This window comes from Oncorhynchus keta, unplaced genomic scaffold (genome assembly GCF_023373465.1).
Source record: "Oncorhynchus keta strain PuntledgeMale-10-30-2019 unplaced genomic scaffold, Oket_V2 Un_contig_5557_pilon_pilon, whole genome shotgun sequence".
In the NCBI taxonomy this organism is placed as follows: Eukaryota; Metazoa; Chordata; class Actinopteri; order Salmoniformes; family Salmonidae; genus Oncorhynchus; species Oncorhynchus keta.
Genome location: NW_026288367.1, coordinates 118,570 through 140,833, shown reverse-complemented (window position 1 = coordinate 140,833; position 22,264 = coordinate 118,570). Strand labels below are relative to the sequence as shown.

The 22,264-nt window shown below is 43.8% G+C and overlaps 2 protein-coding genes across 2 annotated transcripts; one reads left to right on the top strand and one right to left on the bottom strand.

Annotated features, from left to right (window-relative positions):
* Window positions 1-508: 508 nt before the first annotated feature.
* Window positions 509-1,168, bottom strand: snu13a (SNU13 homolog, small nuclear ribonucleoprotein a (U4/U6.U5); the record flags this gene model as incomplete). Its single annotated transcript, XM_052510302.1, is given in 2 exon segments — window positions 509-1,003; window positions 1,005-1,168. Coding segments are annotated over 2 exon segments (276 nt in total), but the record flags the coding sequence as incomplete, so codon positions are not given.
* A 2,703-nt stretch (window positions 1,169-3,871) lies between these two features.
* On the top strand, window positions 3,872-22,072 carry LOC118379176 (cytochrome b-c1 complex subunit 2, mitochondrial). The gene is made up of 14 exons (XM_052510300.1): window positions 3,872-4,037; window positions 8,712-8,804; window positions 9,214-9,363; window positions 9,509-9,573; window positions 10,476-10,532; window positions 13,485-13,609; window positions 14,010-14,107; window positions 14,209-14,266; window positions 16,373-16,468; window positions 16,624-16,823; window positions 17,061-17,141; window positions 17,240-17,316; window positions 17,503-17,656; window positions 21,726-22,072. Exons 1-14 carry the CDS (start codon window positions 4,005-4,007, stop codon window positions 21,807-21,809), a joined length of 1,371 nt encoding a protein of 456 aa, XP_052366260.1. The 5' UTR covers window positions 3,872-4,004; the 3' UTR covers window positions 21,810-22,072.
* The last annotated feature ends 192 nt before the right edge of the window (window positions 22,073-22,264 follow it).

The window sequence follows — 22,264 nt, the reverse complement described above, 5'->3', positions numbered from 1 at the left end:
GATCTCAACCTAATCTTGTCCCCCTATAGATGCCAGGATCTCAACCTAATCTTGTCCCCCTATAGATGCCAGGATCTCTACCTAATCTTGTCCCCCTATAGATGCCAGGATCTCTACCTAATCTTGTCCCCCTATAGATGCCAGGATCTCTACCTAATCTTGTCCCCCTATAGATGCCAGGATCTCTACCTAATCTTGTCCCCCTATAGATGCCAGGATCTCTACCTAATCTTGTCCCCCTATAGATGCCAGGATCTCTACCTAATCTTGTCCCCCTACAGATGCCAGGATCTCAACCCATTTTAGCACATGGCTTTTACCCAAGTGGCCAGTGTCATAAATGCATCCATCTGCCCATAGAGGTTCCATTGATTACAATGCTGAAACTTGAACAGGGTCTTCCATAATTATACATTAAATACATTGGACAAGTCACTGTGTAGGTGATAATCAAATTATAATTTAAAACCAATGTAGGAATGTTTCCCAAATGAAACACTACAAATACTGGAATGAACATGTCCACCTTTAACTGCACCAAATGAAGGAAAAAGGTCAACATAAGGAAAGCTAAGTGTAGTTGCTATGATTCTACTATGCTTAGTTTGACGTCCCGTATACTCTATATAGAATTACCACATTTACAACATAGTAATATTAAAAACAAGTTAAGCCATTTTTGTTCCAACGCTTCAGATATACCTTTTCTGTCCCAACATTTCAAAATGGACACAGCCCTACAAAATAGAATCTTCTGCACAAAAGTCTGACAGGACATGAAACAAAGCAGGACAACATTAAATCATAGTCCGTCCCATTTACAAAAATCTGAATATGACCAAAGCAGGTGGTGTCCCATTAACCCTACAACCCCCACCCTGAGCTCTCTGCTCACACCAGCAGTCTCTGAGTGGCCATCTGGGTAGACTGGATCTGGGGCTTGAGCTGTGAGCCCTCCTTGATGGTGACCGAAGTGGCAATGACTGGGCGTGAGACCCCACAGGGCCTGCCTGGAGCGCACAAACACATAGGGCACGTTCTTGTCCTCGCAGAGCAGTGGCAGGTGGAGGATGATCTCCAGGGGCTCTGCGTCTGCGGCCATCACAATGAACTCAGCAATACCGCGGTTAAGTGTTTTAGTGGCTGGGGGAGAGAGGGCGAGCAGAGGTTAGAGAGTGACAATTCTGAAGCTGTTAGGTGGTACTATTTCAGAGGCATGTCGATTGCATTTACTGGTCGGGATGAATTGCTGGTCTTCCCCCGAACACATTAACTTGCTACTGTCTAGCTCCTAACCTCACATGCACAGTGAAATGCCTTTCTTACAAACTCAAACCCCCAGAATGCAATAATCAATGTATTACTAGAAACAAAATATAAAAGAACAAGAAATATACAGGAAATATTTAAAAGGTCATTTCCAATACCATATTTGTGTGTGTGTGTGTGTGTGTGTGTAAGGTGACAGGATATATATACAGTGGGGAGAACAAGTATTTGATACACTGCTGATTTTGCAGGTTTTCCTACTTACAAAGCATGTAGAGGTATGTAATTTTTTTATCATAGGTACACTTGAACTGTGAGAGATGGAATCTAAAACAAACATCCAGAAAATCACATTGTATGATTTGTAATTCATTTGCATTTTATTGCATGACAATAATTTCAGCTCTCACACAGACCTGTTAGTTTTCTTTAAGAAGTCCTCCTGTTCTCCACTCATTACCTGTATTAACTGCACCTGTTTGAACTCGTTACCTGTATAAAAGACACTTGTCTACACACTCAATCAAACAGACTCCAACCTCTCCACAATGGGCAAGACCAGAGGGCTGTGTAAGGACATCAGGGATAAAATTGCAGACCTGCTCAAGGCTGGGATGGGCTACAGGACAATAAGCAAGCAGCTTGGTGAGAAGGCAACAACTGTTGGCACAATTATTAGAAAATGGAAGAAGTTCAAGATGACGGTCAATCACCCTCGGTCTGGGGCTCCATGCAAGATCTCACCTCGTTGGGCATCAATGATCATGAGGAAGGTGAGGGATCAGCCCAGAACTACACAGCAGGACCTGGTCAATGACCTGAAGAGAGCTGGGACCACAGTCTCAAAGAAAACCATTAGTAACACACTACGCCATCATGGATTAAAATCCTGCAGCGCACGCAAGGTCCCCCTGCTCAAGCCAGTGCATGTCCAGGCCCGTCTGAAGTTTGCCAATGACCATCTGGATGATCCAGAGGAGGAATGGGAGAAGGTCATGTGGTCTGATGACACAAAAATAGGGCTTTTTGGTATGAACTCCACTTGCCGTGTTTGGAGGAAGAAGGATGAGTACAACCCCAAGAACACCATCCTGAATCACTCTGCTTCCCTTCACATCTGTGGACCAGTGGAGGCTGCTGAAGGGAGGACGGCTCATAATAATGGTTGGAACGGAGCGAATGGAATGGCATCAAACACGTGGAAATAATGTGTTTGAAGTATTTGATAAATTCCACTTATTCTGCTCCAGCCATTACCATGAGCCTGTCCTCCCCAATTAAGGTGGCACTAATCTCATGTGCTGTGGACATATATATTGGGACCCCAGTGATGACTCCCCTCAACCTAGAGTAATCACCAGGTGCATGGCTTTTAATCTTCTTCCCATTAAGCTTTTCCATTTGCAGAATCTTCCCTTGCTGAGCCTGGATACCACAAAATATTAGCAATGTACCATTTCCAATTAACCAGGCTGACTTAAATTCACCTCTCTCTTTCTCCACAGGATTAGTTATGTGCCGATTGTCTATGGTGGAAGCTACTGGCGACCCGGGAGGAGGGACTTTAATCATGCTGTAGAAATAGTAGTCTATCGAGATATGAAACTCTCAGCTGTTGTAATGAATTTGGGGATAGTGCACATTCTGAACATAGTTTTTTTTTTTTTTTAAAGTCAGTAAGAATCCCCATACCTCAAATTTCAAAATCCAACAGCTAATGGCTGCAAGACATAAAGACTTGCATTATTAAATACCGCCTTGGCTTTTAGAATAGAATACCAGACTTGTATTGCGCAGATGGGATCAAATCCGTTTGCAGTCAGTCTCACTTGTGTGAGTAACCTTGCATGAGACCTGAAGACTTGTTCACCAAGCTAATGCATAGGCTTTAGCTCAGTGGGCTAAGACAGTCTTGTGGTGGGTTTGATGACAAACCCAGTTGATCACACCAGACCTGGCCTCTCTCTTCAGCTGAGCTGTTTCTCCTTCAGTCATCACAACTGTTTTGTTTTATTGTAGTGTATTTAACACATACCCTTATGGCAAAAGTTACAATATGAAAATGCATTACAGTCGACTTAGCCTGTCCATACAATTTCTGAATCTGATCAACGTTAATCTTGTTAAATGGGTAATCTGCAGTTGCTACATCCATTTTGCACTTATAAATGAATGGTATATACCCATTGATACAACGTCATTAATCATACCTCATCAGAACCCAAAATATTAGCTTGTATTATTCCATTGGTTGTAAATTAGGTTAATGTAAACAAACACTATCAGTGAAGGCTGGTGGAAGGAGCTATAGGATGATGGCTTCATTGTAATGGCTGGAATGGAATACTGTAACGGTATCAAACCCATGGAAACCACATGTTTTACGCCGTTCCATTAACTCCATTCCATCCATTACAATGAGCCCGCTCCTCCCACCAGCCTCCTCTGCATTGTATAGCCTCAAACCATGGTTACAACTTTGATATCATGGATGGTCAGTCCTTGCATCCATAGCTCTGTCTATGCATTTAAGTGGTAACATTTCTCCAGGCTCATCCCTCAGATTTTTACCAAAAGAGTATTGTTTCAACTACCGATTGGCCCTTTAAAGTTAAATAGCTTGACGAATATTTTTACCATTTTTGGATTGGCTGTGAAGAGCGGTGCATTCTGGGTAGGACGTCTGCGCGTCCATATCTGTATTTTACTGCTGCTGAAGGAGAGAAACCCGAGTCATGAAAGGGATCCGAACTCTAAATAAATTATCCGTGAGTCTCGTTACTCTATCCTATTAAACGTGTATTTTATAACGATGTATCATGAGGTTTCGTGCATTTCTTTCCGTTGGGGAGTCATTTAGAACCCACCCCGCGGACTCGCCGGCTAAGTTGCCAAGGTTGGCTAGTGGAAACGGATGGTTAATTAGCCTGTCGGTTACCGTAGCTAAAGTTAGCTAGGCACGCTTACTTATATAATTTTGACCGAGAATGTATCCAATCGGTTTCATGAACCTATAATAGCCATTCTTACTTACAAATGAGGCTATGTACTACATTTTACAATGGCATGTTCTCTACTGGCGAATCGCTGGCAGGCTGTATTGCTAGCTAGCTGTCACGTAGCCCATGGTTCCATCCAGCTCAACCCACTGAAGGTCATTTCGGTTCTGCTGGTTTTCAGATCAATCCCACACTGACAATCCAAACCAGGTGACATTTCATGGAACAGTCAATGTCTCATTTAACCGATAAAGTAATCTCATTGCAATGTTGATTGGTAGTGATGGGATTAAGTATCTGGCAGTTTTAGCTACGAAGGTCTGACAATAAGCCACCGGCTTTCTCCCTTATTATCTAGTATACTGTTGATTTCTAGGAAGCTTGACAAGTTAATGTTTTGATATTGCCCTGTTTTTGAACAATGTATTATAGTATATCTGGAGTGTGCTGCAGAATTCCCAGTGTTACTTGCTAATGCTTGACATCCAAAGCATCAGCATTGAGATGTTTTAATGTAGACTACTCAGACAGAATTCGCAGTGGCAGCCAAGTGTTTGGTGTCTAGCTCAGCTGTCTGCAGATAGGCTTAGCTGACAAACTCAGCAAAAAAAGAAACGTCTTCTCACTTTCAACTGTTTATTTTCGGCAAACTTAACATATGTTAATACAAATTTACACAACAAGATTCAACAACCGACAAACTGAACAAGTTCCAGACACCAGCGATGGTAGGTTTGTGCCTATAAGTGATGTGGTCGCCAGTGATGTCTGGTGCCAGTTCTTGCTGTGAGATGTCGCCATCGACCTCCGATCCAACAGGCCCCAGGCGTGCTCAATGGGATTGAGATCCGGGTTCTTCGCTGGCCATGGCAGAACACTGACATTCCGGTCTTGCAGGAAATCATGCACAGAACGAGCAGTATGGCTGGTGGCATTGTCATGCTGTAGGGTCATGTCAGGATGAGCCTGCAGGAAGGGTACCACATGAGGGAGGGGGATGCCATCCCTGTAATGCACAGCGGTGAGATTGCCTGCAATAACAAGAAGCTCAGTCCGATGATGCTGTGACACACCGCCCCACACCATGACGGACCCTCCAAGTCGATGCCACTCCAGAGTGTAACACTCATTCCTTCGACGATAAACGCGGATCTGACCATCACCCCGGTGAGACAAAACCGCAACTTTTTGCCAGTCCTGTCTGGTCCAGCGATGGTAGGTTTGTGCCTATAAGTGATGTGGTTGCCAGTGATGTCTGGTGAGGACCTGCCTTACAACAGGCCTACAAGCCCTCAATCCAGCCTCTCTCAACCTATTGCGGACAGTCTGAGCACTGATGGAGGGATTGTGCGTTCCTGGTGTAACTCGGGCAGTTGTTGCCATCCTGTACCTGTCCCGCAGGTGTGATGTTTGGGTGTACCGATCCTGTGCAGGTGTTGTTACATGTGGTCTGCCACTGCGAGCTGTCCATCCTGTCTCTCTGTAGCACTGTCTTAGCCGTCTCACAGTACGGACATGGCTATTTATTGCCCTGGCCACATCTGCAGTCCTCATGCCTCCTTGCAGCATGCCTAGGCACGTTCACACAGATGAGCAGGGACCCTGGACATCTTTGTTTTTCCAGAGTCAGTAGAAAGGCCTCTTTAGTGTCTTAAGATTTCATAACTGTGACCTTAATTGCCTACCGTCTGTAAGCTGTTTGTGTCTCAACTGTTCCACAGGCGCATGTTCATTAATTGTTTATGGTTCATTGAACAAGCATGGGAAACAGTGTTTAAACCCTTTACAATGAAGATCTGTTTAGTTATTTGGATTTTTACTAATTGTCTTTGAAAGACAGGGTCCTGAAAAAGGGATGTTTCCTTTTTTGTTGAGTTTATTAGCTTCTCAGATATCAGGTTCCAGATTAGTTTAGGTCAGAGGTCTCCAACAGGTCGATTAGCTCGCAGCCCACCTACGAGAAGCTCGCCAAACAATTCTGAAAGTACATACAATTTATTAAATATCAGACACAGCAATCTCCCAGTTACTATCTAATCAACGCAACATTGACATTATCCAACTCCTGGTTAGCCACTATTGGCTTAAAAAGCCAAACCTAACACTGTCTCTTAATTTCGAGCAATAATGCATTTGTCTGTGTGGTGCGCGCGTTTATCCATCACACTATGTGTTGCCAGTTGATATGATAACCATTTTGTGGGTTGACAGTTTCCCCAAAACCTCAATTAAATGTTAACTGCAAACTTGGTGCTTCTTCTTTGGTATAATGGCGTTCACATCAATTATATGTGCATTCTGCCACCTACACTACAAGTTGATAATAAAGGCTCTAAAAAGGAAGGAGAAAAAAATGGGGTAACATTTTTTTTTTTAAATCCATTCAAACTATCTAACGAAATGTTAATTAAACTAACGCTTTTCTGTTTGAAGCTGGTCCCTACACAGGCTCAGAAGGATCCTGTGATGGTGGGACATATCCCAGTGACAGTCGTCCTTGCAGTGCTTCTGTCATTAAGTCTTGGAGGCCCAAAAACTTATTGGCTGCAGATATAATGATGTCCAGCTTCTTGGACACTTGTGCAGTACAATTAATAACTGTGGCTATAAATGCTACAAAATACACCTTTTTCACAATAAGTGTATTCAACGTTTGCAACTGGTTGTGGCATATCCACCTCCATATCTTCTTCAGAACTGTGACCTCTTGCCCCTTCAAAGCTCTTCACAGACTACATCCCTGATCTTTGACACCTCAACCTCTTTCACCCTAACAGGGCACTCAGGGAATTCGGAAATACGATCCCCACCACAGTTACAACATTTTACATTAAGACTCTTCAATAAGATTCCTTCCTTCTGCAAAGACTTGACACAAGGCCAACCTTTTTACACTTCTTGCATTGCATCGGGTTTTGGAGGAATGCTGTTACGGCGTATCTTAGGGTGGGTGGTATATACTAATTAAACAATAATACATAAACTGTTCATTTCCCCCATTCTCCATGTGTCAAGCGCTGTGTATGAACTACTCCTGGAATTTTTGGCCTAAGATAATGATTATCAATGTCCAATAGGACGACAGAAATAACATTTTACCGGTGCCCTGCTCCGAAAATCAAAGCTGTTCACTTCATGCGTCGATATTTTCGCGAGCCACAATGCACACTCCTTTTGCTCTTCAGATACACACAATATCAACACCATACCACTTCTGGTTACTTTGACTGCATCCACTTTTCCCAACGCCGCCTTCACCATCCTCGTGACTTCAAAAGGGTTTCCCAAATAAACATCTTTATCCAAAAAACGTACTCCAACAAGGAACGATACATTAGACTAATTTTCCACAACAACTTAAGCCCATTTTGTTCCATTCTTCGCTGTTGTCCACTAATCTTTCACGCTAACTGTACTCGACGCGCTTTAATCGACACTTCTGCTTCCGCCATTTCACTGTCCTAGCACATTCCCCACTCACTAGATGCGCAATTTAAGGGGAATTACACCAAAAATAAATGTATTTTTACATACCTAAAAATGTTTTCTGATGTGATTTAACCGTTGACATGGACTCAGAACATCCAATTTCGTTGTTTTTCTATTAACAATTATAGTTTTGAAAGTGAAACTTAAACATCTAAAACCAGGAAAAAATAAACGGTGTACAAGAGTAAGTAGTTCATTAAGAACCTGGAGAAGAGAAGGAAAAATGGGCCTATTTGAAAGCTAGAGAAAAATGAGTAGCTTGCTACACTTTTTTTTATGTAGCTCTCATGCCAGAAAAGGTTGAAGACACCTGTTTTGGTCATTTCTGTGGAAATAACATGAAATGCTTTAATGTGGAAAATGATCTGTAAGACTGCATACTGCAAAAAAAATGAGTAGCTTCTATTTCTCTCTTTCATATTGTTGTCGGGTTGTCTGTACAAGCAGACACCATAATCTCTTCTGACATTAGATGTTTGACTGGGGGTTGGATCGTATCAGGTCTTTAGGATTTAGCCTTTCTACCGATTGAGTTTCCCTACACCTCACCCTCATCTTAACCAAGGTGCTACTGCCAATGTATGATGTGTCTTCTTGGAAGGACAAATAAGAAGGCGGCTTAACATACTACATATTTCAGGTTGGCCTGGCACCCAGTGAGTCTACCCTCAGAGTGGACTAAATATCATCAAGCAAACCCACTGCTCTAGTCTAGACCAGGCTCAGAATCTCCCATCTTTAGGTCTAGAGGAAGCTGCTCGTATCACAAAACATCCTCCTAAACAAAACCTGTTATTATGGTCATTAGAAGTAATTTGACTGGGGTCATTTGAGGACAGAAGGAAATCTAGATCCCTCCACATGAACTGAATAGTGTGTCATATTGTAATTCCCTAGCTGAGGAAGTGCTGGTGAGTGTTTGTTGACATGATTTTTTATAATTTCCCTCCCCAGATACGATGCTATGCAGCCAGGAGGAGTGATGTCCTCACTGAGCCCTTGGCTGGCCTGAAGGCTGGGGTGGCCCTGCCCCCCCAGAGTGTACAGGTATGTCATAGAGGCCAAGAAGTTTTCACATGGGATCACAGGAAAAACTCTGGGCCCGAGTTGTAGCCCAAACTGGGGTGTGGAGTTTTTCTTGGTGGGTCCTTGCATGGCGTGTCAGGGATGAGGATGTGCTCTACTCTATGGCTAAGCATTGTGATTATGTTCATGTGTAGACTTGTTTTAGGTACTACCATGCACACACTTACTTACTGTGTAGACATATTTTTCCCTCCATATTGGAAAATTAACTTTTGATTGTGTAGTTGATCACAAGAACTTTACCTCAGTTGAACAGAATGGAATGTTTACTCTCTTACTCACTCTGCAGTTTCCAAAACAACAATGCTGCCAGTCTCACATGTGTTCCAGCTGTGACATCATGACTCTCCCTCCCTGTATTCTCTACTAGGTGTCCAAGCTGCCCAACGGTCTAGTGATTGCGTCGTTGGAGAACTACTCTCCCGTGTCCAGTGTGGGTGTGTTTGTTAAAGCAGGCACTCGTTATGAGACTGTGGAGAACCAGGGAGTCAGTCATGTCCTGCGGTTGGCAGCCAACCTGGTAAGTCCCAGTGGTTTTATGAATGGATTGATCTCTTTGACTTGTGAATGACTTCAACAATAAGGGCAATTTCCATCACAACTACACTGTTTTTTGGTAAGTCCTTAAGTTAATGAATGAACACTGTCACTGTTGTTGTTTTCAGACTACTAAGGGAGCGTCTGCGTTCAGGATCTGTCGTGGTGTGGAGGCAGTGGGGGGTAGTCTGAGGTCAGTGAGTATGGAGAGTACCTTCCCTCCCTGTCCCCTAACCCCATTTTTGTCCTCATGCAGAGTATACATTATACTGTTTCCTATCTCCACATACACTCTGTATGTTACAATATACCTTCTGTTACCCTGTATGGCTCAGTTGGTAGAGCATGGTGCTTGTACCGCCAGGGTTGTGGGTTCGATTCTCGGGGCCAACCATAAGTAAAATGTATGTACGCATGACTGTAAGTTGCTTTGGATAAAAGCGTCTGCTAAATGGAATATTATTATTTTCTTATACACTTGTGTTGTGTACCCCTTCCCTCCTTGTCCCTTATTCCTTCTGTGTCCCCGCCTGACTTGCCGTAAATAAACGTAAATGTAGGAGGCAGTGAAACGTTAACACCAACTTCAACACCCATACCTCACACAAGCTATAGCTTCACTACATTATAGATGCACACACACACAGTTGCCCTCGAGTCAACAGGGGGCTCACGTTTTAGGATAGAGCAGAATGAACAAGATGAGAGATGCACAGAGTCACATGCAGGTTGACATTTATTGGGATGAATCTTGTCCTGGGGGCAAAGCTAAGTGTTCCGCTAGATGGGCCAGCTGCAAAGTTAAAATTGGCTATATCGTAAACAAAGTTATGAAAACAAAAATGTGTTGTTTTTTTTCCGTCTCAATTTAAGGTTAGCAGTATGGTTAAGTTTAGGTTTAAAATCAGATTTGATGACTTTGTGGCTGTGCCAGCTAGTGACCACCCTCCAGTACATTAATCATCCCAGTAAATGCCAATCTGTACACACAGCACAAGAATGTTCCTATTTTCACCTCATTCCAAAGCAATGTGCATCATAGCTAGTCTAGTCTGGAGGATGTAGCTAACATGTCTGTTTTCTGTATGTCCGCAGCGTAACGTCATCGAGGGAGACCATGGTTTACTCTGTGGAGTGTTTGAGAGACCACTTGTAAGTACCCTTACTACCGCAGCCAGACTCCCTCAAAGTGTGTGGGTTTACTTTGGTGTTGAATTGATGGATGAGGAAACTTGAATTACGGACACGTTGTATGCGAGGACAGGGTTGATTCATGGTGTAATTAGCTCCTGTGTTTCTTACCTATTTATCATAGAGACTTCCCATAGGGCCACTTGAGATCATCTTGATTCATCATCTACAGTGGCAAGAAACAGTATGTGAACCCTTTGGAATTACCTGGATTTCTGCATAAATTGGTCATCAAATTTGATCTGATCTTCATCTAAGTCACAACAATAGACAAACGTAGTGTGCTTAAACTAATAACACACAAATTATTGTATTTTTCTTGTCTATATTGAATATATTAATTAAACATTCAGTGTAGGGTGGAAAAAGTATGTGAACCCCTAGGTTAATGACTTCTCCAAAAGCTAATAGGAGTCAGGAGTCAGCTAACCTGGAGTCCAATCAATGAGACGAGATTGGAGATGTTGGTTAGGGCTACCTTGCCCTATAAAAACCACTTACAAAATTTGAGTTTGCTATTCACAAGAAGCATCGCCTGATGTGAACCATGCCTCGAACAAAAGAGATCTCAGAAAAATGGTTGACTTACATAAAGCTGGAAAGGGTTACAAAATTAGCTCTAAAAGCCTTGATGTTCATCAGTCCACGGTAAGACAAATTGTCTATAAAAGTTCAGCACTGTTGTTACTCTCCCTCGGAGTGGCCGTCCTGCAAAGATGACTGCAAAGAGCACAGCGCAGAATGCTCAATGAGGTTAATTAAGAAGAATCCTAGAGTGTCAGCTAAAGACTTACAGAATCTCTGACGAGTCTACGATACATAAAACACTAAACAAGAATGGTGTTCATGGGAGGACACCACGGAAGAAGCCACTGCTGTCCAAAAAAACACTGCTGCACATCTGAAGTTTGCAAAAGTGCACCTGGATGTTCCACAGCGCTACTGGCAAAATATTCTGTGGACAGATGAAACTACAGTTGAGTTGTTTGGAAGGAACACACAACACTTTGGAGAAAAAAAGTCACAGCACACCAACACCAAAACCTCATCCCAACTGTAAAGTATGGTGGAGGGAGCATCATGGTTTGAGGCTGCTTTGCTGCCTCAGGGCCTGGACAGCTTGCTAAAATTGACGGAAAAATTAATTCCCAAGTTTATCAAGACATTTTGCAGGAGATTAGGCTATCTGTCAGCCAATTGAAGCTCAACAGAAGTTGGGTGACGCAACAGGACAACGACCCAAAACACAGAAGTAAATCAACAATAGAATGGCCACATCCTGATTGATGGCAGCCCATTCTTGCATAATCAATGCTTGGAATTTGTCAGAATTTGTGGGTTTTTGTTTGTCCACCCGCCTCTTGAGGGATTAAGGTCTGGGGAGTTTCCTGGCTATGGACCCAAAATATCGATGTTTTGTTCCCCGAGCCACTTAGTTATCACTTTTGCCTTATGGCAAGGTGCTCCATCATGCTGGAAAAGGCATTGTTCGTCACCAAACTGTTCCTGGGTGGTTGGGAGAAGTTGCCCTCGGGGGATGTGTTGGTACCATTCTTTATTCATGGCTGTGTTCCTTGGCAAAATTGTGAGTGAGCCCACTTCCTTGGCTGAAAAGCAACCCCACACATGAATGGTCTCAGGATGCTTTACTGTTGGCATGCCACAGGACTGATGGTAGCGCTCGCCTTGTCTTCTCCGGACAAGCTTTTTTCCGGATGCCCCAAACAATCGGAAAGGGGATTTATCAGAGAAAATGACTACCCCAGTCCTCAGCAGTCCAATCCCTATACCTTTTGCAGAATATCAGTCTGTCCCTGATGTTTTTCCTGGAGAGAAGGGGCTTCTTTGCTGCCCTTGACACCAGGCCACCCTCCAAAAGTCTTTGCCTCATTGTGCGTGCAGATGTACTCACACCTGCCTGCTGCCATTCCTGAGCAAGCTCTGTACTGGTGGTGCCCCGATCCCGCAGCTGAATCAACTTTAGGAGACAGTCCTGGCGCTTGCTGGACTTTCTTGGGCGCCCTGAAGCCTTCTTCACAACAATTGAACCGCTCTCCTTGAAGTTGTTGATGATCCGATAAATAGTTGATTTAGGTGCAATCTTACTAGCTGCAATATCCTTGCCGTGAAGCCCTTTTTGTGCAAAGCTATGATGACGGCACGTGTTTCCTTGGAGGTAACCATGGCTGACAGAGGAAGAACAATGATTCCAAGCACCACCCTCCTTTTGAAGCTTCCAGTCTGTTATTCAAACTCAATCAGCATGACAGAGTGATCTCCAGCCTTGTCCTCGTCAACACTCACACCTGTGTTAACGAGAGAATCACTGACATGTCAGCTGGTCCTTTTGTGGCAGGGCTGAAATGCAGTGGAAATTGTTTTTGGGGGATTCAGTTCATTTGCATGGCAAAGAGGGACTTTGCAATTAATTGCAATTCATCTGATCACTCTTCATAACATTCTGGAGTTCATGCAAATTGCCATCATACAAACTGAGGCAGCAGACTTTGTTAAAATTAATATTTGTGTCATTCTCAACTTTTGGCCACGACTGTACAGAAAATGTTTGTTTGAGGTTATTGCTGCTAAAGAAGGGTCAACCAGTTATTAAATCCAAGGGTTCACATACTTTTCCCACCGTGCACTGTGAATGTTTACACAGTGTGTTCAATAAAGACATGAAAACTTCTAATTGTTTGTGTGTTATTAGTTTAAGCAGACTGTGTTTGTCTATTGTTGTGACTTAGATGAAGATCAGATCAAATTTGATGACCAATTTATGCAGAAATCCAGGTATTTCCAGAGGGTTCACATACTTTTTCTTGCCAATGTATGTTGAGAGTTATGACTGTTGCATTGTCCGTGTGTGTCCATATGTTTGTCTGCCCATCCAACGTCCATCCTTCTCCTCAGAGACACAGTGATTGAGTACCTGATCAACGTGACTATGACCCCAGAGTTCCGGCCATGGGAGGTGGACGACCTGACCTCCAGGGTCAAGGTAGACCGGGCCCTGGCCCACCAGTGTTCACAGATAGGTCAGCAACACTTCCCCTCTATTCACTTTACTTGTTCAGCACGATTGGTCCTTGTTGAATTAATATGTTTTAGGGTAGCCTAGTGGTTAGAGCGTTGGACTAGTAACCGAAAGGTTGCAAGTTCGAATCCCCGAGCTGACAAGGTACAAATCTGTCATTCTGCCCCTGAACAGGCAGTTAACCCACTGTTCCTAGGCCGTCATTGAAAATAAGAATTTGTTCTTAACTGACTTGCCTAGTAAAATAAAAAATAAATAAAATAAAATTACCAGTAGCATTTTGGTTTAGTATATATTTGTATGCTGCCGATTTATTTTATTTTTTTCTAGCATCCTGTTATTATTTCTCCTTGCCAACACACTGACTGAAGTCTTTTGTTATGGGGTTTATTTCTCTGAAGGTGTCATTGAGAAGTTGCATGAAGCTGCTTACAAAAACGCTCTATCCAACTCCCTGTACTGTCCTGACTACATGGTTGGCAAAGTCAGTGGTGAACAGGTAAGACTGTTAATAGCTGTGTTTTTCACTATAGTGCTACCTTGTGTTTGTCACAGCTTAGCTCTCTCTTAAACTCTCTGCTACTTCCTTATTCCCCTCAGCTGCAGTCCTTTGTCCAGAACAATTTCACCAGTGCCAGAATGGCTCTTGTAGGACTAGGTGAGTGTGTCTGGCTGTTAGTCTTTTTGATCCAATGGCACCCTGGGTTCTCCTTTTAACATGTTGCAGCTCCTTCAGCATGTCTCCGGGGCTGTTCTGATTCCTTGCCCTACCTTTTCCCTGAAGTGTGCAGCCCCTCATGGATTGAAAATGAATATGGTGGAAACTCACTCTAGCCAATGTATTACTTTTAAATCCTTGAGGGGATATTGAGCAAGTGCACACTTCAGGAAGAAGGGTAGGGAATCGGAACAACCCTATTGATTTGGTCACAATAAGGGTCATATCCTTTGAATTAGGCTGACGTAAACACACTCTCCTTCTGTGTGTGTACGTACTGTGTACACATCACATTTCTTTTGGCCTCTGTCCAAACCCTAGAGTTAAAGGCTGTCTAAAGATATGTGGAGTAGAGGTCAGCTGTTCTGCTCCAGTATGACGCACTTTGTGTGACATGACTGCTCTCTGGTATGTACAAGTGATAAGAAATAAATTGCTAGTTACATATTGAGATATTATTTTTGACGATATCGTATAGTTTTGATAATATCGCAATATTGATTTTGCGCTTGTTGGCGGTACCTGCCCCAAAACTTGTTCTCCCATCTTCTTTTTAAATAGGGAGCCAATTTGTTTTCAGCACTTACATTACCTGTCGAACATCTCATTCCAGAATCATTGTTAATAATATGGAGTTGGTCCCCCTTTGCTGCTATAACAGCCTCCACTCTTCTGGGAAGGCTTTCCACTAGATGTTGAAACATTGCTGCGGGGACTTGCTTCCATTTAGCCACGAGCATTAGTGAGATCGGACACTGATGTTGGGCGATTAGGCCTGGCTTGCAGTTGGCTCCAAGTCATCCCAAATGTGTTCGATGGGGTTGAGGTCAGGGCTCTGTGTAGGCCATTCAAGTTCTTCCACACCGATCTCAACAAACTATTTCTTTATGGATCTCGCTTTTTGCACTGTTACCACAAAGTTGGATGCACAGAATCGTTTGGAATGTCATTGTATGCTGTAGCGTTAAGATTTCCCTTCACTGGAACTAAGGGGCCCGAACCATGAAAAACAGCCCCAGACCATTATTCCTCCTCCATCAAACTGTACAGTTGGTACTATGCATTGGGGCAGGTAGTGTTCTCCTGGCATCCTCCAAACACAGATTCGTCTGTCGGATTTCCAGATGGTGAAGCGCGATTCATCACTCCAGAGAACACTTTTCCATTGCTCCAGAGTCCAATGGCGGCGAGCTTTACACCACTCCAGCCAACGCATGAACTTAAGCTTGTGTAAGGCTGCTTGGCCATGGAAACCCATTTCATGAAGCTCCTGGTGAGCAGTTATTGTGTTGATGTTGCTTCGAGGCAGTTTGGAACTCAGTAGTGAGTGTTACAACCCGAGGACATACACATTTTTACACGCTTCAGCACTCGGCAGTCCCATTTCGTGAACTTGTGTGGCCTACCACTTCGCAGCTAAGCTGTTGTTGCTCCGAGACGTTTCCACTTCACAATAACAGCACTTACAGTTGACTGGGGTAGCTCTAGCAGGGCAGAAATTTGAGAAACTGACTTGTTGGAAAGGTGGCATCCTATGACGGTGCCACGTTGAAAGTCACTGAGCTCTTCAGTACAGGCCATTCTACTGCAAATGTTTGTCTATGGCGATTGCATGACTGTGTGCTCAATTTTTACACCTTTTACACAGTAGCTGAATCCACTAAGTTGAAGGGGTGTCCACATACTTTTAGCCATGTAGTATATTTCCCTTACTGATCAAAAGTAATTTTCTCATGGCTCTCTTATCCCTCGGCCGCAGACATATGGTGAGCAAAATATATATTGAATCGAAATAAAATCACAGTATCGAATCGCAATACATATAGAACGACATTACATATCGCTTCAGCACGTAAGTATGGTGATAATATCGTGAGGTCCCTGGCAATTCCCGGCCCTAGTATGTACCGCTGTGTGAAACACTGAACTGAGGGCATGTGATGACAGTCCACCTGTGTGTGTGTGTGTGTGTGTGTGTGTGTTTCCTGCTGGCTCTCTGGTGTGTCTTCCTGTGACATGACCCCTGTCTGTGCCGTCTCTCCCCAGGTGTGAATCACTCAGTGCTGAGGCAGGTAGGAGAGCAGTTTCTCAGTGTCCGCAGTGGGGCTGGAGTTGCTGGGGCCAAGGCTGTATACCGCGGAGGTAAGACCCATAGAGAGCCTTAGAAGCAATGCACGCCTAACTGCTGAGCTCTAGTCTGGGCCACTGATTCAGTCAACCCCAGTGTGTGAGCCAAGATGGGTTGTGTGTTTGTACCCTGATGGTGGTTAACCGTGTGTGACTGTGTGTCCCTGCAGGTGAGCTGCGGGTGCAGAACGGGGCCGGTCTGGTCCACTCGCTGATCGCCAGCGAGGGCGGTGTGACTGGATCAGCAGAGGCCAATGCCTTTAGTGTGCTGCAAAGGGTTCTGGGAGCCGGGCCACACGTAAAGAGAGGCTCCAACGTCACCAGCAAACTGAGCCAGGGCATCGCCAATGCAACCACACAGCCCTTCGATGTGAGTAACTTCCCTGTTTGTTGCTACAGTTATTCCTGTGTTGTTGGTTGTGGTCACTACAATAGAAATCGATATTCAACATAGCTGAAATTCTACATAACTGGAGTTTTCATTGTATGATTGTCTAAATTACGCACAGAGAAAAATAAAAGGTTAAGAGGTTAGAAAGCACAATGATCTTGGACTATCTTGTGTACAGAAGTTAATCTAATGCTTATTTCTCTGTCTCCTATTCAGGCCACAGCCTTCAATGCCACATACGCTGACTCTGGACTCTTTGGAGTCTACTCCATCGCCCAAGCCGACTCCGCAGGAGAGGTGAGCACACAATAATGCAGTAGTAACATAAGAACGTGTTAGAACCTGATATATGTTGATAAGTGACTGTCGCTAACAGTGACTGTCCCTCTATACAGGTGATCAAAGCTGCCATCGCCCAGGTGACAGGGGTTGCGAAGGGAGGCGTGTCCGAGGACGATGTCACCAGAGCAAAGTGAGTTCATTAAACAACATGGCTCATTAAGTGGACATGAAACTTGGTGCTGTCTCTGTGATTTTATTTTTATTTAACCTTTAACCAAGCCAGTCAGTTAATAACAAATTCTTATTTACATTGATGGCCTAAAATAACTTCTTGCCCTGATTTGACCTTTGACCCTTTCCCCCTCTTACCTGGTAGGAAGCAGTTGAAAGCTGAGTACCTGATGTCCATGGAGAGTTCCGAGGGCCTGCTGGAGGAGATGGGGGCCCAGGCTCTGTCCAGCGGAGCCTACCACTCACCAGAGACAGTTACCCAGAGCATCGACTCTGTCAGCCACGCAGACGTCGTCAACGTGAGTACACTTCAGGTCAAGAAGGTATTATAGGCCATCAATGTAAATAAGAATTTGTTATTAACTGACTGGCTTGGTTAAAGGTTAAATAAAACCACAGAAACAGCACCAAGTTTCAGGTCCACTTAATGAGCCAAGTTGTTTCGTGAACTCACTTTGCTCTGGTGACATCATCCTCGGACATGCCTCCCTTCACAACCCCTGTCACCTGGGTGATTGCAGCTTTGATCACCTGTATAGAGGGACAGTCACTGTTAGGGACAGTCACTTATCAACATATATCAGGTTCTAACATGTTCTTATGTTACTACTGCATTATTGACCTTCATGGCTATGACATAATAAGTGTGTGTGTGTGTGTGTGTGTGTGTGTGTGTGTGTGTGTGTGTGTGTGTGTGTGTGTGTGTGTGTGTATGTATGTGTGTGTGTGTATACACACACACACAGTTGAAGTCGGAAGTTTACATAAGCTTAAGTTGGAGTCATTAAAACTTGTTTTTCAACAACTCCACAAATTTCTTGTTAACAAACTATAGTTTTGGCAAGTCTGTTAGGACATCTACTTTGTGCATGACAAGGTCATGGCATGGCTTTAGAAGCTTCTGATAGGCTAATTGACATAATTTGAGTCAATTGGAGGTGTACCTGTGGATGTATTTCAAGGCCTACCTTCAAACTCAGTGCCTCTTTGCTTGACATCATGGGAAAATCAAGACATCAGCCAAGACCTCAGAATATAAATTGTAGACCTCCACATGTCTGGTTCATCCTTGGGAGTAATTTCCGAACGCCTGAATGTACCACGTTCATCTGTACAAACAATAGTATGCAAGTATAAACAACATGGGACCACGCAGCCGTCATACCGCTCAGGAAGGAGACGCGTTCTGTCTCCTAGAGATGAACAACATGGGACCACGCAGCCGTCATACCGCTCAGGAAGGAGACTCATTCTGTCTCATAGAGATAAACAACATGGGACCACGCAGCCATCATACCGCTCAGGAAGGAGACGCGTTCTGTCTCCTAGAGATAAACAACATGGGACCACGCAGCCATCATACCGCTCAGGAAGGAGACGCGTTCTGTCTCCTAGAGATGAAGAACATGGGACCACGCAGCCATCATACCGCTCAGGAAGGAGACGTGTTCTGTCTCCTAGAGATGAAGAACATGGGACCACGCAGCCATCATACCGCTCAGGAAGGAGACGTGTTCTGTCTCCTAGAGATGAACAACATGGGACCACGCAGCCGTCATACCGCTCAGGAAGGAGACTCATTCTGTCTCATAGAGATAAACAACATGGGACCACGCAGCCATCATACCGCTCAGGAAGGAGACGCGTTCTGTCTCCTAGAGATGAACAACATGGGACCACGCAGCCGTCATACCGCTCAGGAAGGAGACTCATTCTGTCTCATAGAGATAAACAACATGGGACCACGCAGCCATCATACCGCTCAGGAAGGAGACGCGTTCTGTCTCCTAGAGATGAAGAACATGGGACCACGCAGCCGTCATACCGCTCAGGAAGGAGACGCGTTCTGTCTCCTAGAGATGAACAACATGGGACCAAGTAGCCGTCATACCGCTCAGGAAGGAGACGCATTCTGTCTCCTAGAGATGAACAACATGGGACCACGCAGCCATCATACCGCTCAGGAAGGAGACGCATTCTGTCTCCTAGAGATGAACAACATGGGACCACGCAGCCGTCATACCGCTCAGGAAGGAGACGCATTCTGTCTCCTAGAGATAAACAACATGGGACCACGCAGCCGTCATACCGCTCAGGAAGGAGACGCGTTCTGTCTCCTAGAGATGAACAACATGGGACCACGCAGCCGTCATACCGCTCAGGAAGGAGACGCATTCTGTCTCCTAGAGATGAACAACATGGGACCACGCAGCCGTCATACCGCTCAGGAAGGAGACTCGTTCTGTCTCCTAGAGATGAACAACATGGGACCACGCAGCCGTCATACCGCTCAGGAAGGAGACGCGTTCTGTCTCCTAGAGATGAACATACTTTGGTGCAAAAAGTGCAAATCAATCCCAGAACAGCAGCAAAGGACCATGTCAAGGTACTGGAGGAAACGGATACAAAAATATCAATATCCACAGTAAAACAAGTCCCACATTGACATAACCCGAAAGGCCGTTCAGCAAGGAAGAAGCCACTGCTCCAAAACCGCCATAAAAAGCCAGACTACGGTTTGCATCTGCACATGGGGACAAAGATCATACTTTTTGGAGAAATGTGCTCTGGTCTGATAAAACAAAAATAGAACTGTTTGGCCATAATGACCATCGTTATGTTTGGAGGAAAAAGGGGAAGGCTTGCAAGCCGAAGAACACCATCCCAACCGTGAAACATGGGGTTGGCAGCATTATTGTGTGGGGGTGCTTTGCTGCAGGAGGGACTGGTGCTCTTTTCAAAATAGATGGCCTCATAAGGAAGGAAAATTATGTGGATACATTGAAGCAACATCTCAAGACATCAGTCAGGAAGTTAAAGCTTTGTTGCAAATAGGTCTTCAGAATGGACAATGACCCCAAGCATACTTCTAAAGTTGTGGCAAAATGGCTTACGGACAACCAAGTCATGGTATTGGAATGGCCATCACAAAGCCCTGACCTCAATCCTATAGAACATTTGTGTGCAGAACTGAAAAAGCGTGTGCTAGCAAGCTGGTCTACAAACCTGACTCGGTTACATCAGCTCTGTCAGGAGGAATGGGCCAAAATTCACCCAACTTATTGTGGGAAGCTTGTTGAAGGCTACCTGAAATGTTTGACCAAAGTTAAACAATTTAAAGGCAATACTACCAAATACTAATGGAGTTTATGTAAACTTCTGACCCACTGGGAATGTGATGACAGAAACAAAAAGCAAAAATAAATCATTCTCTCTACTATTATTCTGACATTTCATTCTGAAAATAAAGTAGTGATCCTAACTGACCTAAAACAGGGCATTTTTACTAGGATTATATGTCAGGAATTGTGAAACTGAGTTTTAATGTATTTTGCTAAGGTGTATGTAAACTTCCGACTTCAACTAAGTGTGTAAAACATTAGGAACACCTTCCTAATATTCAGTTGCACCCCCCTTTGCCCTCAGAACAGCTTCAATTCATCGGGCATGGACTCCACTAGGTGTCGAAAGCGTTCCACAGGGATGCTGGCCCATGTTGACTCCACAGTTGTGTCAATTGGCTGGATGTCCTTTGGGTGGTGGACCATTCTTGATACACACGGGAAACTGAGTGTGAAACACAGCAGTGTTTCAGTTCTGGACACTTAAATTGGTGTGCCTGGCACCTACTACCATATCCTGCTCAAAGGCTCTTAAATATTTTGTCTTGCCCTTTCACCCTCTGAATGGCACGCATACACAATCCATGTCTCAAGGCTTAAAAATCCTTCTTTAACCTGTCTCCTTTCCTTCATATACACTGATTGAAGTGGATTTAACAGGTGACATAAATAAGTCACCTGGTCCTTCTGTAGCTCAGTTGGTAGAGCATGGCGCTTGTAACGCCAGGGTAGTGGGTTCGATTCCCGGGACCACCCATATGTAGAATGTATGCACACATGACTGTAAGTCGCTTTGGATAAAAGCGTCTGCTAAATGGCATAAAAAATAAAAAAAAATAATTAAAAAAAAATAAAAATAAAAAAAAATAAGTGATCATTGCTTTCACCTGCTCAGTCTATCATGGAAAGAACAGGGGTTCCTAATGTTTTGTACACTCTGTGTATGCCTGTGAATATTTATGGTGAATATATTGCCCCCTTGGCTATGGGGGTTGCTGTCTGTATGTGCCCCTAAATCCTTCCTTTCCCTCTGTCTATCTTCCAAACTATACCTCCATCTGTCCTATAAAATAATAATGTTTGGGTAAAGTGATCGGAATGCCATTCTCCAAGTAAAAAATAAAGGGGAAAAAAATAAATATATGAATAACATTTTTCAAGACTGATTTCTGTGTTCTGATTTCAGCTGGGGACACAGAAGGGGAATAAGGGACAATATGATAAGTGTATTATTTTGTTTTTCCAGGCTGCGAGAAAGTTTGTGGACGGCAAGAAATCGATGGCAGCTAGTGGACACCTCGCCAACACACCCTTTGTGGATGAATTGTGAAAAGAAATAAACCATAAACAATGAAACAGTTATTTAACATTTTAACCTGGGCAGGTTGTGCCTGGCTGCTTACTCCAGAAAAAGGAACCTGGTTCTGATATGAAGCCCATGACTTCATCTCACAGCAAACGATAATCCTTTGTTAACAAATCATGTTAAAGTTTGTTCTGCAATAATTGTACACAGGTATCAGGAATAATTATGCTTTTTGTTGTCAATTTCTTTGTATATTTGATGTAAATTCATTAAATGGTCTATCTACAGTAATGGCAGTCTGATTTGATCACCAAAATGAATGTGAGTAATGATATATCTTTGTTATTCCGCCCAGCTGCTGCAGGGGGAGACGAAGAGCCTTGAAAATCTGTTGGAGCTGCTACATCAGCAAAAATGTTGCATCTAGTGTAGCAGCCAAGTATGTTAGAATGAGGGAAAATTGTGGGGGTATTGTTTAT

Coding starts and splice junctions, on each gene's coding strand:
- LOC118379176 (XM_052510300.1), top strand. CDS start 4,005: ATGAAAGGGATCCGAACTCTAAATAAATTATCC. Junction 13,610..14,009: donor CCACCAGTGTTCACAGATAG/GTCAGCAACACT, acceptor ATTTCTCTGAAG/GTGTCATTGAGAAGTTGCAT. Junction 16,824..17,060: donor CAACCACACAGCCCTTCGAT/GTGAGTAACTTC, acceptor TCTCCTATTCAG/GCCACAGCCTTCAATGCCAC.